This window comes from Medicago sativa, chromosome 4 (assembly GCF_051527215.1).
Source record: "Medicago sativa cultivar Bolivia chromosome 4, Bolivia_mono, whole genome shotgun sequence".
Lineage (NCBI taxonomy): Eukaryota > Viridiplantae > Streptophyta > Magnoliopsida > Fabales > Fabaceae > Medicago > Medicago sativa.
This window is the reverse complement of record NC_140752.1, coordinates 72,324,858-72,340,659: the sequence shown is the minus strand read 5'-3', so window position 1 is coordinate 72,340,659 and position 15,802 is coordinate 72,324,858. Positions and strand designations below refer to the sequence as shown.

Sequence of the window (15,802 nt, the reverse complement as noted above, 5' to 3'; positions counted from 1 at the left end):
GTATAATTAGGAAGAGAGTAAGAGACGAATGTAGAGACAGATGTGAGGTAGTGTAGTATGATAGTTAATGATGAAAACATAATTCCCCTAAGTAATAAAGAGTCCAAGGTCGTGATTAGATAGAGTAATAGGAGAGCTTAGGATAGACGAGGAATAGAACATGTATGTTAAGATGAATAACAAAATAAAGTGGGAAAATGTTGGTGTGTAAATGTGTCGTGTTTATGATGATGATTAATAAGGAGGTAATGTTGTGGTATAAATGTCTTATTATTGAGCAACGATGAGAAATTATATGCTTTTAACGATGAGAGACGATGAGTAATACTATGTTTATAATGATGAGTAACGATGAGAAATACTATGTTTAAATGATGAGTAACGATGAGTAACGATGAGTTATTGATGATGTGTTGATGTGCAATACTTGGTGAGTCTCTCTTCATGCATGCATATAGAATCATGTTTAGGGAAATGATGAGAACAACGAGAAACGATGAGTGTATGTTCAATAACACAACTCTGACATTCAATAAACGATAAGTAGGTGTGGTACCCCGTGCATATAGGTCGTAGGAATGGAGTGCATTTGCATATAAATGGTAATGTTTGAACTTTGTGTATGCCTGTGAACTATGAATGTATAAACTGTTGAGCAAATCATGAAGATGTTGTAATTGATGATGACTAGATATTATTATTGTTAAATGTTATTCATGTATCCCAACTAAATGTTATAAAGTATATTCTCACCCCTTTCTTGTTGTTGTATTTATGGTGTCTGTGCTCGTGGGGTACATATACTCAGGACGATGAGCTCTAGTTGCGGGATGCTTAGAAGGTGGCGACGGGGAATTGTCTTCCGTCATATTTATATTAGTAATGAATAAACATGTAGTCGAACACGATCTCTGATATGTAACACTAGGGTCGGGTGGGTATTTGATTTCATATTTTGAAGTATTTAAATTTGTGACGTAATTATGAATGTTGAGACTTGATTTATTTCCTTTAAGAATGATGAATTTTCTGCTGCTAAATTTATGACTTTGTTTTATGAAATGACGAAAAGGGAGTATGTGTAACACCTATTTTCCTTTTATTTATATTAAGTATTTATTTAATTAAAGTTGGGGTCATGCCTCTCAACCATTAGGCCATCTTCCTTAGGTCCGAAAGGATCATAAACCACCAAGTTTGAGGGTTTTGTAAGAAGTTTGAGCATAGAAAAGATAGCACATTTAACCTTTTTCTTAGTGACAGGTAAAAGAAGTTGATCATGCATGTTAACTCTAATAGATGGGATATTATCAAACTGCAAACTTTAGGGGTTGCAAGGATCATTTGATGGAAAAAATGCATAAAGAAATAATTTTGATTCTCCACATTAAGTCCTGAAATTGTATTCTTTTGTCTTCTGGTGACTGCTTGAGTATGAAATAATTTTGTATTTCTGTTGTCATATTTGAACCAAACTACATGAGACTTATGGTAATGGTACTGAAGCATCTCCTTCTTAGCTAAAATCATGTTATGCTCTTCATGTAGAGTCCTCTCAAACATAATGAGATGTGAGCTTGTGCATCCCTCTGATCCAATATCCTATAATTCATGAAAATATTACCAAATGTCTTTTTGTTGAAAGTGATGGATTCGGCCTGCACCTTTGCTAATTTGAACGCAGTTGTACCGACAGAAATTTTCCAAGTATTGTACACCAACGACTCATAATTCAGATGTGAAATCCCTCAGAATTGATTGTTTCAAGTACGAGTGATCCTTGTTCTTTTTATTACACTGCTGAATCCTGAATGATTCTGTTATTAGTGTCATATCATTTGTTTTGATTACTTGGGACGTTTCTTTGCCTGAAGAAGAATAAGGTATTAACTTCTAATAATAACCTTATCAAAGATTACAAGTGAAAGCACCTTCGACCACCAAAAATCTTAACCGCTGAATTGAAAAGTATGACACAACAGGCACAAATAATATTGTTGTGTTTATAATTTTACACATAACTATTCTTGTGAGCTTTCATGCATCAAGAGTTCAAAAGTAATTTCTCTAGTGCATTTACAAGGATCTCTTACTATAACTGACCAAAGGTGTACAGGGCAGAGTAATTGATGGTTTTTTTTCCTTCTGGTTTTTGAACTTTCTATAGTCTCTGTCATTGATAAGTAAATAAATAAAATGTGCAGAATAGAAATTTTGGTATCTTAATATTTAGACACAATGTTCTTCTTTCCTTTAAAAAGATGTACTCATGATGCATGTACTAAAAAAATCATAGTCTACCAGTTTCATGTTATGGTAACCCGCCATGTATTGTCTTTCTTTGGTAATTTTTCAGTATCAAGCATTAAAAAAATGCCTTAGAGTTTAGAACTCAAGCAGTGCCTGAGTTGCTTTCGGAGGATCTTCCCAGTCGGAGACCTTGGTATCTTGTCGGTGAAGAACACCTTCCGGACCTTCTTGTATGGAGCAACCTGCCAGAAGGAAAAAAAAAATAAAGGGTTAAAATGTGAAAAGCATGACATTGATTCAAGTAGTAATATCAATTAGTAATATCAATTCAAATATCATAAAAATCATGTCTGTCCAATCAAAAGAAGAACCTGCTCAGCAACATAATCGACCACATGCTTCGGAGAAAGTACACTTCCAGCCTTCTTGACAACAAATGCCACTGGAATTTCCCCAATTTCTTCATCTTCGGCACTGATATGGAAAAATGACGTAACATTTGAGGTTATAATCAAATGTCCAAAGAGGCACTTTAGAAGATTACGGATGGCTGCATTTTCTATAGATTGCAGAAGCGAAGACATAAATGAAGTGTTCATATACTTACGCTGTAACGGCTGCATCGACTATTTCAGGATGCAAAATTAACACAGCTTCTAGATCAGCAGGAGCAATCTGTAACAGATCATGTGTCATACAAAGTGTGCATTTCAGTAAAATTCTGCATTTCTCGTTGATCTATCCTCGCTTTTCTTTATAAAATTTAATAAACCTAAAAGTAGATACCTGAAATCCCTTGTATTTGATAATGTCTTTCAAGCGGTCAGCCAAATGTAAATATCCATCCTGATCAAAATAAACAATATCTCCTGTATGTAGCCAACCATCTTTATCAATTGTTGATATAGTAGCTTCCTCATTATTCAAGTATCCTGAGAATTAAAGGAAAGAGTTTGATTAACAATTTTAATTGGACGAATAGCAGCAAGACAAGAAAAAAGAAGGTACAGGTAGGCTAAGGAATAAGGCAGAAACAAAAGTTATTATAGCAATGAAACAGTTGACTCCAAGAGAAATTTACTTCAGTTTTCCCACCTAGTGAAAAAAGGCACTGATAAGGAGATGTATATGTATCTTTCAACTGAATTAGCGTCAATAGTTGCACTACAGCAACAGATGAGTGTATAGCATCACTCTAGAAGAATAAAATGTCTACTAAACTAACATGATATTTCTCAAGGACACAGGCCTTTAGTTAAGCGTTAACAAATATAGAGCAAATATAGTAAAGGGGAGGGAGTCTTGATATAAAGGTTTGAGTTGCTGCAGCGGTGTGACTAACGTTCAGGTTCCAGCCATTGAATCAAGACCTTTATATTACTACCGTGTTTCACTTTTAATATCTATTAAGAAAAATGCAGATTTCTTACCTCTCATAATAGAAGGCCCTCTCAACCAAAGCTCACCGCAGCTGCCTGGGGGTAAAAAAGTACCATTGTTCCAGTCTACCACTTTTGCCTCCGTGTTTGGAGCCAACAACCCTATTGACGAATAGTTGTGAAACTTTTCAGTATTGAAGCCACGTGTTCCCACTGCAGTCGACTCAGTCATTCCATAACCCTAAAAGGAAACAATCTTACAGCTATTAATAATCTAGTAAAACAACATTATTATCATAAACAAATAAAGTTCAACTTTTATGGTCTAGAATTTGTTGTGGATGTGAACATCAATGGCACAACTTATTTGAGCTTATCTGCTGCCATAAGTTTTGCGAGACTGTTTGGGAGAACTTATGAGAACAGCTTTGACATTTTTCCTTAGTTCTTTTCAGCTTATTTTTATAAGTTGTCCAAGATAGCTTATGAAAACGACTTTTAACATATACAAAAACAATTTTACTTTATTTTATTTTTTGCTATAGAAATAGCTTATGTAAGTGTATGAAAACTGCTTATGCTATAAGCAGCAAATAAATTGTTTAGCCAAACAGGCCCTATATAACAGTTGCTATTAAATTTTTAAAGCTCACACGTTCTCTCATAATTAAATGAAATAATCAGCATTTAGTTAAATGAAATAACTACATTAACTCAAGCAATCATATAAACGATGGAGCATTACTTGCATTCTCTAATTAAGACTATTCTATTCAAAGGTTCTTTACCTGTATAAAATCAACGTTAGGGAAAGCATGGACAAAACCACTAATAACTCCTATGCTCAAAGGTGCTGCACCGCAAGAGACCTGTCTCAAACTCTGCAACTTACTTCCATTAACACCCTTTGCCTTCATTGTCAATGCCGACAACATCGGTGGAACAACAGGAAAGTGTGTAACATTATATTTGTCAATCACCCTGATAACCTCGTCAATGTCAAATTTCCTCATTACAATGACCGTAGAGCCCAACGACAATAATCCCGCAGCAAAGAGCGATAAACCATACACATGAAACATTGGCAAAACAGCTAGAAACACACTCTTGGAACAAGAGTAATCATATTGAGAAGCTTCAAATCTCACAAAAAGCTCAACCATAGAAATAAGATTTCTATGAGTTAAAACAACTCCTTTACTCACACCTGTAGTCCCAGATGAATACAATATACCAGCAGTATCTTCCTGTTTAATAACTACCCTTTGAGGCAAATCAAATTTACCATAAAGAAGGTTAAAAAAACTTGAGAAACACTCATTCCTCAAATCCTTCTCATTTTCTGGCACAGCAATAATGGGATTAATGCCACCTAATAGCTCTAGTTTCTTGACATTTTCAGGTATAGTAAAAGCAAAACTCACACCACACTCTTGAACCTGTTTACGAATTTCACCAACACTACTAAGAGGATTCAATGGTGTAAAAACAGCACCTAAATACAGAACAGCCAAGAGTATAACAGGGTAATAAATTGAATTTGGAAGTAGAAGCAAAACAACATCACCTTGTGAAACACCCATTTTGTGTAAAGCAGAAGCCATGGATTTGACTAAAGGTAACAACTTTGAGTAAGAAATGGAAGACCCAGATGAAGAATCAATAAGGGCTAAAACCCCATCATGAGGGTGTGAAAAAATGAAAGAAACAATGTCAAGAAAAGGGTCAGTTGGAAGGTTTCTAGGAGAGTGTACACTGTTGTAAATTCCAGTTTTTGATGAATACCAATGAGGGTGAGGGTGAGGGTGTTGAGTGATCATGTTGTTTTGGGTGATTTCACAGTTTAAATTTGCAGCAGAAGCCATTGATTTTCAGAAAAAGAGAACGGTTTTGTGGTGTAAAATGATGAATGTGGTTATAAAGATTGAAACTTTGGCAATAAAATAGTGAAATAGAAAAAGGGTGTTTTTTTTCTTTTTTGAGGCTGTGGCTTGAGTGTGAAGGTTTTGTGTTTGTGGAAATGGGGATATGAAAGGGAACGTAATAGCTACGTTTAGGGACTAAAATCATAATGTTGGCGATTTGGAATATTTGGTGTGAAGAAAAAGGGTGAAATTGTCTTTGTTGGGATCCTAAGAATAGGGTTGGAAATTTCTGTACGCATTTGGCTCTCAAGTTGGGTCAGAACTCAGAAGCTTTTTCCCGCACACATGATAAAGACAAAAAATTAAACAAAACCAAGGAAAGGTCATAAAAAATGCAACAAAAAAAAAAAAAACTAATATCCAAAATTCATTATTGGTCATATTTTTGGGGCAAGACTTACATACTGTTCCATACACACGGTTCAACGCGGCTGAGCATCGGACGGTTTCGGGCGGGTTTGGGCCCGAAACCTCAATACGCCGAAAACCGAAACAGATGAATATGAGACCCATTTCCGCCCAATAAGCACTTCGGATAGCACGGGTTATGGGTTGTGCGGTTGGCGGGTTTGTCGGTTGGATTGAAACGGGTTAGATCAATAAAAACTCTGCAACACACAGTACACACTAAGGTAAAGGGTAGTAAAAAGAAAATTGCGATGGAGGGCGAGTGTGAGATAGAGAGAAAGACCCGTTGTGATATGCTAACTGTGAACAACAAGGAGGGAGGAAGGAACTAGCAAGACATGCAAAGAGAAATGAAATAATAACTACACCAGGAAGGAGCTAACAAGACACGCAAAGGAAGGAACTAGGAAGGAGGTGTAACATATAGAAGAGACATTTTTAAGACTTAAAATAAGAGCAACTAGAGTTAGGTGCACCGTGTTCCTAAAAATCCTTCACTATCTTTTGGTCTCCATGGAGTAGTGTTTTTTAATGTTACGTTTTGTTTTTCTTTGGGAAAATTTAGCCAATAAAATAATATTATTAAAGACAAGTAGTCAAGTCACTTTACTAGTACAGTGAAAAAAAGTCACTTTAGCAGACTCTAATAGACTTTTGAGAAACACTTATATCAATAAAAAGGAGATAAGTGTGGTGTGCTGTACTGCTGCATTGTGCAGTCACGTCAGGTAGCTTACTTTTTGAAACAAATTAAAATATGTATACGGGCACCGTTTAATAGATTTTTTTCAAACCGGCTCCGCCCGCACAGACTCATCACAAACCGTTTTTTCTTGAATTTGTACCCGTGACCCATTCAAAACCGCCCGTAACACTTATATGGTTCACGGTTTCCTCGGGTTGCGGGCGGGTCAAACAATTCTGCTCAGTCCTAGTTCAACCTGTGCTTCATGTAATTTTAATTAAACGACATCGTTTAAATCAATTAAGGAGGTGTTGGTTGGCACGTGATTTAGCCAAATTTAGTACGGAACAGCATACACAGTGCGTAAGTCACTGTACATAAGTAATTTCCATATTTTTGTGTGTGAGAAAAGGTTTGGTAATACAAAGTTTGACCGAAAGAGTTATATATTTTAGGAGTTTGATTAAAAGAGTTTGGGTCGTATTAACTTGTATTCCACATGTTAAACAATCTAAAAATAGAAATATTCCCATAATATTTGTGCATTTAATCAATTACCCTCTCCGTCCCTATATGTAACCACCCATTTGATTTTATATTTGTCCCTAAATGTAAACTCCTTTTCAAATTACTAGATGCATTTATTATTTTTTTCCTAAACATACCCCTAATTAATACTACTAACTTGTCTTGAAATATGTAAAGTCAAATTTAATACACATACAAACAAAGAACAATTTGGTAATATTAACACACAAAATAGACACATTAATTGCACTAACAACTTTTCTTAAGAAATGTGAAAAAGACAAAGGGGGTTTACATATAGGACGGAGGGAGTAAAAGTTAAAAATTAAATTCAATGCACGAATTACAACAAAAAATTTCTACATTTAACTCATTAACTTCTGCGGTTGTGCCTTAAGGGCACACGTTAACATTTCCCAAAGAGTTTTTAGTTATTGTTTGAATTTGATGAATATCACCATGACTTTCTTGAAATTCGTTAAACGCCTTAGACTAACCACTTTTTTTAGAGGTATTTAGACTGCCCACTTGATCAGTTATTGATGATATAATTAGTTCTTTTACGATTTGTTTGGTGGACAAGATAAAGATACAAAATAAATGTATTCTTGAGTTTGGATCCTCTTATCTATTTATCAAAATAGATGAAAGACTCTAATTGAAAGGAGATAGACTCAAAAAGTTAGATAATAGGTCTTACCATTAAGAGTTTGTTTTGTAAAATTAAGGTATAAACTAATTTATACTTCATCCGATCACTATTATAAGCAAAAGCTTTTATTTTAGATTCATTGAATAATTGATGTATCTAATATATATTATAGGTTAGGTACATCAACTATTTAATGAATTTAAAACGTGGGTTTTTACTTATATTAGTCACCGGAGCGAGTAGCTCACAAGCTAGTTTAGAGATGAAAAGCTAATTGATTGAAATTAATGTATTAGGTAAAATTAGCTTTTGAAGTAACTTATAAAAATATAATGATATAAAAGTATACGCATGTTTAATATTTTATATATTATATAGATAAACATTTTTAACTAATATATTTATCATAAATATTTTATTTTTAACTAATATTTATTCGAAAGTATTTTTTATCTTTAAAATGATTTTTTTTTTAGGAAATCTTTAAAATGATAAATGTGATATATGAAAAATAGTAGGCCGTGAGTAAAATATTTATATTTTTAGAGGCCTAAAGTTGCCTTATTGATTTGCCCCTAGGCCGAGCATGCAAAAATAGTAGTATTGATTATTTTTCACTCCAGTTGTTTAAGCAAATAATAATTTTATATATTTCTCCTTAAAAAAAAAATTATATATTTAGAGAGTATTTTTTTTGTATGTCAACTTTGTGATTCTAAAATAAAAGAAGAGATCGAAATTCGAACATGACAAGTACTTTTAACTATCCTTCAAAAAAAAAGTACGGGTGATCGTCACCCCAAATACTATAAAAGCATTACCACCATATTGAAAGAGAAATGATATTTGTACAACCACTTTTTGACAACTCTTTAAACAACCCTATCTCTCATACTCATATGTGTTTTTTATTCTCTCTCTTCTTCTCTCTCCATTGTTTTTGTCCAATCACAAGAAGAGAAAATTGGTTGTCATCAAAGTTGTCTAATTTGGGTTGTACAAATATCACTCCTCTATTGAAATTCATGTACTCACCCTTCTAAAGATGGAGAGACGTGCTCTTCTTGTCATTGTACAACAGCACTTGCACTTCATAATTTGTTTCACACTTGGTACTTTTTTTTAGAGTCCTTTTAACTACTTATGTCTGGTTGGTGGTTACTTCATAGTCGTACACCCTTTGCTTACCCATTCCAATGTCACGTTCATTCATCTTTAAAATGATATTAATTATTTATTGATTGCTTAGAAAAAAAAGTGAGTATATTAAATTTGCCCATGTCGAAAATAGTAGTAATTTTTTTTAGCAAATAATATTATGCTTTTGACAAATAATACGTTTTGGTTTTTGTAATTCTATTTGTGGTATCATCGATTAGAAATGCGTTTAAAACTGTCGCAATTGTCCAAAATCAAATAAAAGGTTCGGTTGTTTCAACTTTTACCAATTGAGGAAAAAAAAATGCTCGTACACACGCTCTGTGGGAATGAGAAGAGACTTTTTGTGATGTAAAAGTTTAAATAAAACTTGTTAGGAATCTATCCCATGAACTATTGCCTAGCCATGTAGAAATATATGCTTCTAGCTTATGAAAAAAAATATTATTTTCATATGGGAGGGAGGGAGATGGGTTGAGGTAATGAGGTTGGCAGTGTTATGGAGGAAATGAATGATGTTGGGGGTAGGAGGGGGTTTATGGTTAGGAGGGGGAGGGATGGGGTTGGAGGGTTGATAGTGGGGATTGTAAGATGGAATGAAGTTGGGTTATGGGATATGAAGCACACAATTACATACAATAAATGTCGATGTCCATAAAATTTTGAAAAAATGATATAATTTATGTGATTATATTTATCGATGTTGCACATCAAACATGCATTAATTCGGTCAGAATTATCGATGCCACACATGTCATGGAAGAGATTTATGCTAGAGGTTGTGTGATGGGTTGTGGCTTGTGGGATTGGAGTTGTAGGTGGGATGAAGGGCTAGAGGCTCTACGATGGAGATGGGTGGACTGGTGTGTGTGAATTCTACAATGGAGATGTAGTTGGTTGAAAATTCATGTGAGAAATTTTTTTTGTTGAGGTGTTTGAGTTGCTTAAATTTTAGTGGTTTCTCACAATTTTATAATACCACTTTATCAATTTCTCTAACGTTCTCATACATGGGACAAATTATTTAACTTGTTACGATGGATCGAAGTTAATATAGAGACTAATTTTATCTCATTCTAAAATATAAGAGATTAATTTGGGTTATATATTTCACCCTAAGATAAATAAGTAGAGAATCCAAAAATTTTGTAAAAAAAAAAAAAAAGATAATCCAAAATTTAAACCTGACTCATGCATACTGCAACGTTTGTGTCAATTAAACTATATTTATGCACACAAATTTTATCTTTTTTTGTACAAATTTTATCATTTTTAATAAATAAGAAAATAATATTGTCAATATTAAGTGTACCTGTTCGTATGGAGTATTTTGATGAATAGAGTTTTTGGTTAGAGTTTAAACTCGAGTGTTTTGATCCAAAACTTTCTTGAAGTCCGTTGAACGCTCTAGACTAACCACTTGATTAGTCATTGTTCATAATAGTTCTTTTAGGACTTATTTGGTGGACAAGATAAAAATACGATAAATGTATAATATAATATTATAGAGTTAAGATCCTCTCTATTTATCAAAATGCATGAAATACTCTATTTGAAAGAAGATAGACACAAAAGTTAAATAATGGGTCCTATCACTACGAGTCTATTTGGTAAAATTAAGCTATAAACTATGTTATAACTAATCTAGCTTATTCAAAACAAAAAAAAAAAAAAACTAACAAACTAGCTTATAGATGAAAGATCAGTTGATTAAAATTAACGTATTTGGTAAAATTAACTTTAGAAGCAACTGATAAAAATATAATCTATACTATATATAAAGAAAACTATCTCTTTCAGCACACTTCTGGGTTGGAATTTTCTTTCCAAAAATACCCTTAATTTTAAATACAAATAGCCAATTATAAAATAACACGTGGATTAATAATCAATGTCACTAATCGTCACCGTTAACTTTCTTTTATCACCGTTAACAACAGATCAAACTCACAAAAAATTTAAAAATTATATTTGCATTCTTTATGTCTCTTCTCATGAATTCAAATCGATCCATAATTCATAATAGTACCCTCTGATCACATCTCATCACCTCTAAAAAATTAGAAAGTTCCAAGGCTCACGAACTTGATTAATACTTCTGAAGCACCATTGAATGGAATATTTTTAAGGTTCACTTCATGAATTGAATATCTTTCTGTTTTATCCTTCGAGCAATTTACTTTCCGCTAACATTACAAGTCAAGCTTTGTTTTTGCTTTTTTTTTGTTAGAAGAATGAATGAATCAGAATTTGAGAAAATCAAAGTTGAACAATAATCACTTATGAAAAAAAATAATCCAAAGTTTATGTTTTTTCCTGCTTTATTTCTCACGAGTCTATGAGTTTTTTTATTTTTTTTTAAACAAAAAATAATAGCCGATGAGGATTGGACTATAAATCCTCTAAAAAAAAAATTAGTAACAAACGTGAGCAAAAAATATTGTTAAAGATTGGACTTTAAATCCTCTAAAAAAAGATTAGTAACAAACGTGAGCAAGAAAAAAGATTAGTAACAAACTAAGCAAAAAATAATGTTAAAAATTGGACTTTAAATCCTCTAATAAAAATATTAGTAACAAACGTAAGCAAAATATTATGATTCAAAATCTTTTAGAAAAAGATTTGTTAGCACTATATTAAATGGACTATAAATCCTCTAAAAAAATATTAGTAACAAACGTGAGCAAAAAATATTGTTAAAGATTGGACTTTAAATCCTCTAAAAAAATATTAGTAACAAACATGAGCAAAAAATAATGTTAAATATTAGACTTTAAATCCTCTAATAAAAGATTAGTAACAAACATGAGCAAAAAAAAAGATTAGTAACAAACATGAGAAAAAAATAATGTTAAAAATTGGACTTTAAATCCTCTGATAAAAATATTAGTAATAAACGTGAGCAAAATATTATGATTCAAAATCTTTTAGAAAAAGATTTGTTAGCACTATATTAAAAATATTAATAAGTAGGGTTCTCACAGTTCAAAGTTCGTTCCCGCATTGTTTAGTTTTTCTCAACCTCTCTCCGCCCTCTGCATCAGAATTCAGAATTAACCTGTAAGTTTTTTCTTTCTTTCATGTTACAACTAATCAAAGTTGATTAATTTTATGGATTATTTGACTTTGCTGGTTTATAAGTGATTATGATTCAAATTATTTACGATTAATTTTAAGAATTATTTGACTTTGCTGGTTTATAATTGCTTATACAAACTATGATTGTGTGCTTTTTTTTTTTTTATCTATAAGCACACCTTTGGGTTGGACTTTTCTTTCCAAAAATACCCTTAATTTTAAATACAAATAGCCAATTATAAAATAATACGTGGATTAGTAATCCATGTCACTAATCGTCACTGTTAACCCTCTTTTACCTCTGTTAACCAAAGATCAAACTCACAAAAAAATTAGCACAAAACAACAACTCATGTTACGTTTTTATCAGCCGCTTTTATGTTGTACATCTGTGTTGTTCCCTTCAATACAACCAACAAAGATTGTCGAGTATTTTCATATCCCTTCCACAAAAAACAGTATTCCATATTATTTTATTGATATAAATTACTCATCCTTAGTCTTTGATCAATTGTAACAAACATGAGTAAAAAATAATGGAAAAGATTGGACTTTAAATCCTCTAAAAAAAAAGATTAGTAACAAACGTGAGCAAAAAATAATGTTAAATATTGGAATTTAAATCCTCTAAAAAAAATTAGTAACAAACGTGAGCAAAAAATATTGTTAAAGATTGAACTTTAAATCCTCTAGAAAAAGATTAGTAATAGACATGAGCAAAAAATATTGTTGAAGATTGGACTATAAATTCTCTAAAAAAAAGATTAGTAACAAACGTGAGCAAAAAATAATGTTAAAGATTGGACTTTAAATCCTCTAAAAAAAGATTAGTAACAAACGTGAGAAAAAAATAATGTTAAAGATTGAACTTTAAATACTCTAAAAAAAATATTAGTAACAGACGTGAGCAAAAAATAATGTTAAAGATTGAACTTTAAATCCTCTGGAAAAAAATATTAGTAACAAACATGAGCAAAATAATATGTTAAAGATTGGACTTTAAATCCTCTAAAAAAATATTAGTAACAAATGTGAGACTTTATGAAAAATGTAGTTTTTAAAGATATTCTTTTATCGCAATCATAACAATGTTTCTTTTACATAAAATGTCATTTATACATTTATGTTATGATGTTACTAATTACTATTAGAATAAACAATAAAAGATCATTATTTTTTCTTTATTTTATATGCAGACAAACTAAAATATGTTGAGTTCATAAATAATTGTTATACAACTTAACAATATTTTGTTTATAAATCAATATATCAATAATTTCCATTAATATTTAAAAATTTAAAAAATTTAATCAAAATTATACAAACAAACATAATAAAATAATCACATGCGTTAGCGCAGTAGAAAGAGCGGACAGACGGGCACGATAGTGCCCGTCTTTCTGCTAGTGACATTAAAGTATATGTGTATTTAATATTTTATAAATTTTAATTATAAACATTTTTAACTAATATATCTTATATATTTTATTTTTAACTAATATATTTGTTTCAATCCTTCAAAAAAAAACTAATATATTTGTTTCAAAGTGTTTTTTATCTTTAAAATAATAAATGTGATATATGAAAAATAGTAGACCGTAAGTATGTTTCAAAAAAAAAAAAAATTAGTAGACCGTAAGTAAAATATTTATATTTTTAGAGGCCTAGAGTTGCCTTATTGATTTACCCTTAGGCCGAGCATTCTGTTTTTTTTTTTTTTTTTGTCGGGGTTTGAACCTCGGACCTTGCATATATTATGCATTGTCCATACCAACTGAACTAAGCTCATGAGGACACTCAAATATAATTTGGCAATACGAAAATAGTATTGATTATTTTTTATTCCAATTGTTTAAGCAAATAATAAACTTTATTTTTATTTTATGTATTTTAGTAATATTTCGTGTGTTAACCCTCTGATTCTAAAAAAAAAAAATAGATATCGAAGTTCGAACGTGAACAGAAACGGACCTAGCTAGTAGAATTAGGGGCGATCGCCACCTCAAAGACTATAAAAGCATGACCATGTATATTGAAATTCATGTACTCACCCCTCTAAAGATAGAGAGATATGTTGTTGTAGACCATGAAAATCCGTGCACCCTATACAAATTATGCATCCCCTCCAGCCATATCAAACTAATGTGTTTGTTGCTCCTGTTTGCGAAAATGGTGACGCTAACCAAGAACAACGAAAAGGCCATCAAATAATACTCCCTAGTCTGACAAAGCTCCTCCTCCTCCTCATCAGCCTGGTCCTCCAACTCATTGTATCTACTAAGGTGTCTCCCGCACAGCTTCTGCAGCGAAGGAATGCTCACATTTCCACCCCATTGTGTGTCTGTCTCCACCGCAACCTCGTCAAAAGATACACTCAATTGAGTAGTCATCAGCTCAATGCCTAACTCGTAACCGCAATCACTGTACTCCATCAACTTTAATTTCCTTCGATGGGAATGTGTAAAAGACACACAACATCATCGAGTGTGACGGTTATCTCCCCAATATGTAGATGAATGTTGTTGGTCTCCTCGTGCCATCTTTCGGACAATGTGGTGATGAGAGTAGGGTTGATGTTTTGAAACCTAGTCTGAAGAAGCGGGGCAAGATCGGATCCATTAACTCGATCCCAAAACCAATATGCACCCTGTCTCAAGACTCTCAACTTGTCAGCCTTAAACTTCTTTCCATACAAGGAAGGGGTCAGCCAATGCATTCTCCGAAACTGAAATACAAAAAAGAAAACAAACAACAAACCGTTAAAAATATAAACATTTGAATAACTAAAAAATATACATTTTAGAATAACAATTAAATCGTAAAAAAAAAAAATAAAAAAAAATAAACATTTTAATATAACAATTAAATCGTTAAAAAACCAATAATTAAAATAAACATTAAACATTTTAAGATAACAATTAAATCGTAAAAAAACAATAATTAAAATAAACATTTTAATATAACAATCGAATCGTTAAAAAAATAATAATTAAAATAAACATATAAACATTTTAAGATAGGAATTGAATCATAAAATAGACAATAATTAAATAAAATTAAACAATCATACTTACTTCGGCATCACTCCAAAGCATGCAGGTCACATGTCCACCAAACATCGGTAGAAGCGATATGTCACTAAGGCTCCCAGAAAAACCCTCTGGTATCCCCTGCTGCTTAAGGTTAGCCTCACTGTCCTCTTGAGTCGGCTGCTCGTATTGAGGCTACTCGTAGTAGTGAGGGTACTCCTCATAAAGTTGTGTAGGGTCCACTATATGGGACGAACCCTTCTGGGACAACGACACCTCCCCACTCCTACGTCCGCTATCGCGTCCCCTTTTAATAAAAGGGTGCACAACCACCCTCTCTGCCTGTGCACTCCTGTTCGTCATCTCATTGTCGAGTCTCTGCCTGCTTGGGTTGTCAATAAAATCAATTAATTTTTCATTAAGACTTTTTATCAAACACCTAGAATTCAACATAAACATTGTGAGTACATTCCGCATTTCAATCTCTAAACTACCACATTGTACTCAAACATATCTATAATCTTAATTCATCACATATCTATTTCACCAACCAAGCATTTTTTTTTTTTTTTTTCAACATGCACTCATGTGCAATTTCGTAACTTACGTATTCTTGGAGGATACGAAATTATACACAAAAATCACCTGCTACCATTTAGCATCCTTCCATAACCCCACCCACTAAAACCCTTAACTTGCTGTTAAACCTT

General features: G+C 32.4%; 1 protein-coding gene across 1 annotated transcript; it reads right to left on the bottom strand.

Moving 5' to 3' along the window:
* Window positions 1–1,932: 1,932 nt before the first annotated feature.
* On the bottom strand, window positions 1,933–5,542 carry LOC146931566 (4-coumarate--CoA ligase-like 6). Its single transcript, XM_085703053.1, has 6 exons — window positions 4,418–5,542; window positions 3,681–3,870; window positions 3,037–3,182; window positions 2,858–2,925; window positions 2,622–2,724; window positions 1,933–2,492 (listed from the first exon to the last, which is right to left on the bottom strand). Exons 1-6 carry the CDS (start codon window positions 5,492–5,494, stop codon window positions 2,379–2,381), a joined length of 1,698 nt encoding a protein of 565 aa, XP_085559179.1. The 5' UTR covers window positions 5,495–5,542; the 3' UTR covers window positions 1,933–2,378.
* Window positions 5,543–15,802: the final 10,260 nt, after the last annotated feature.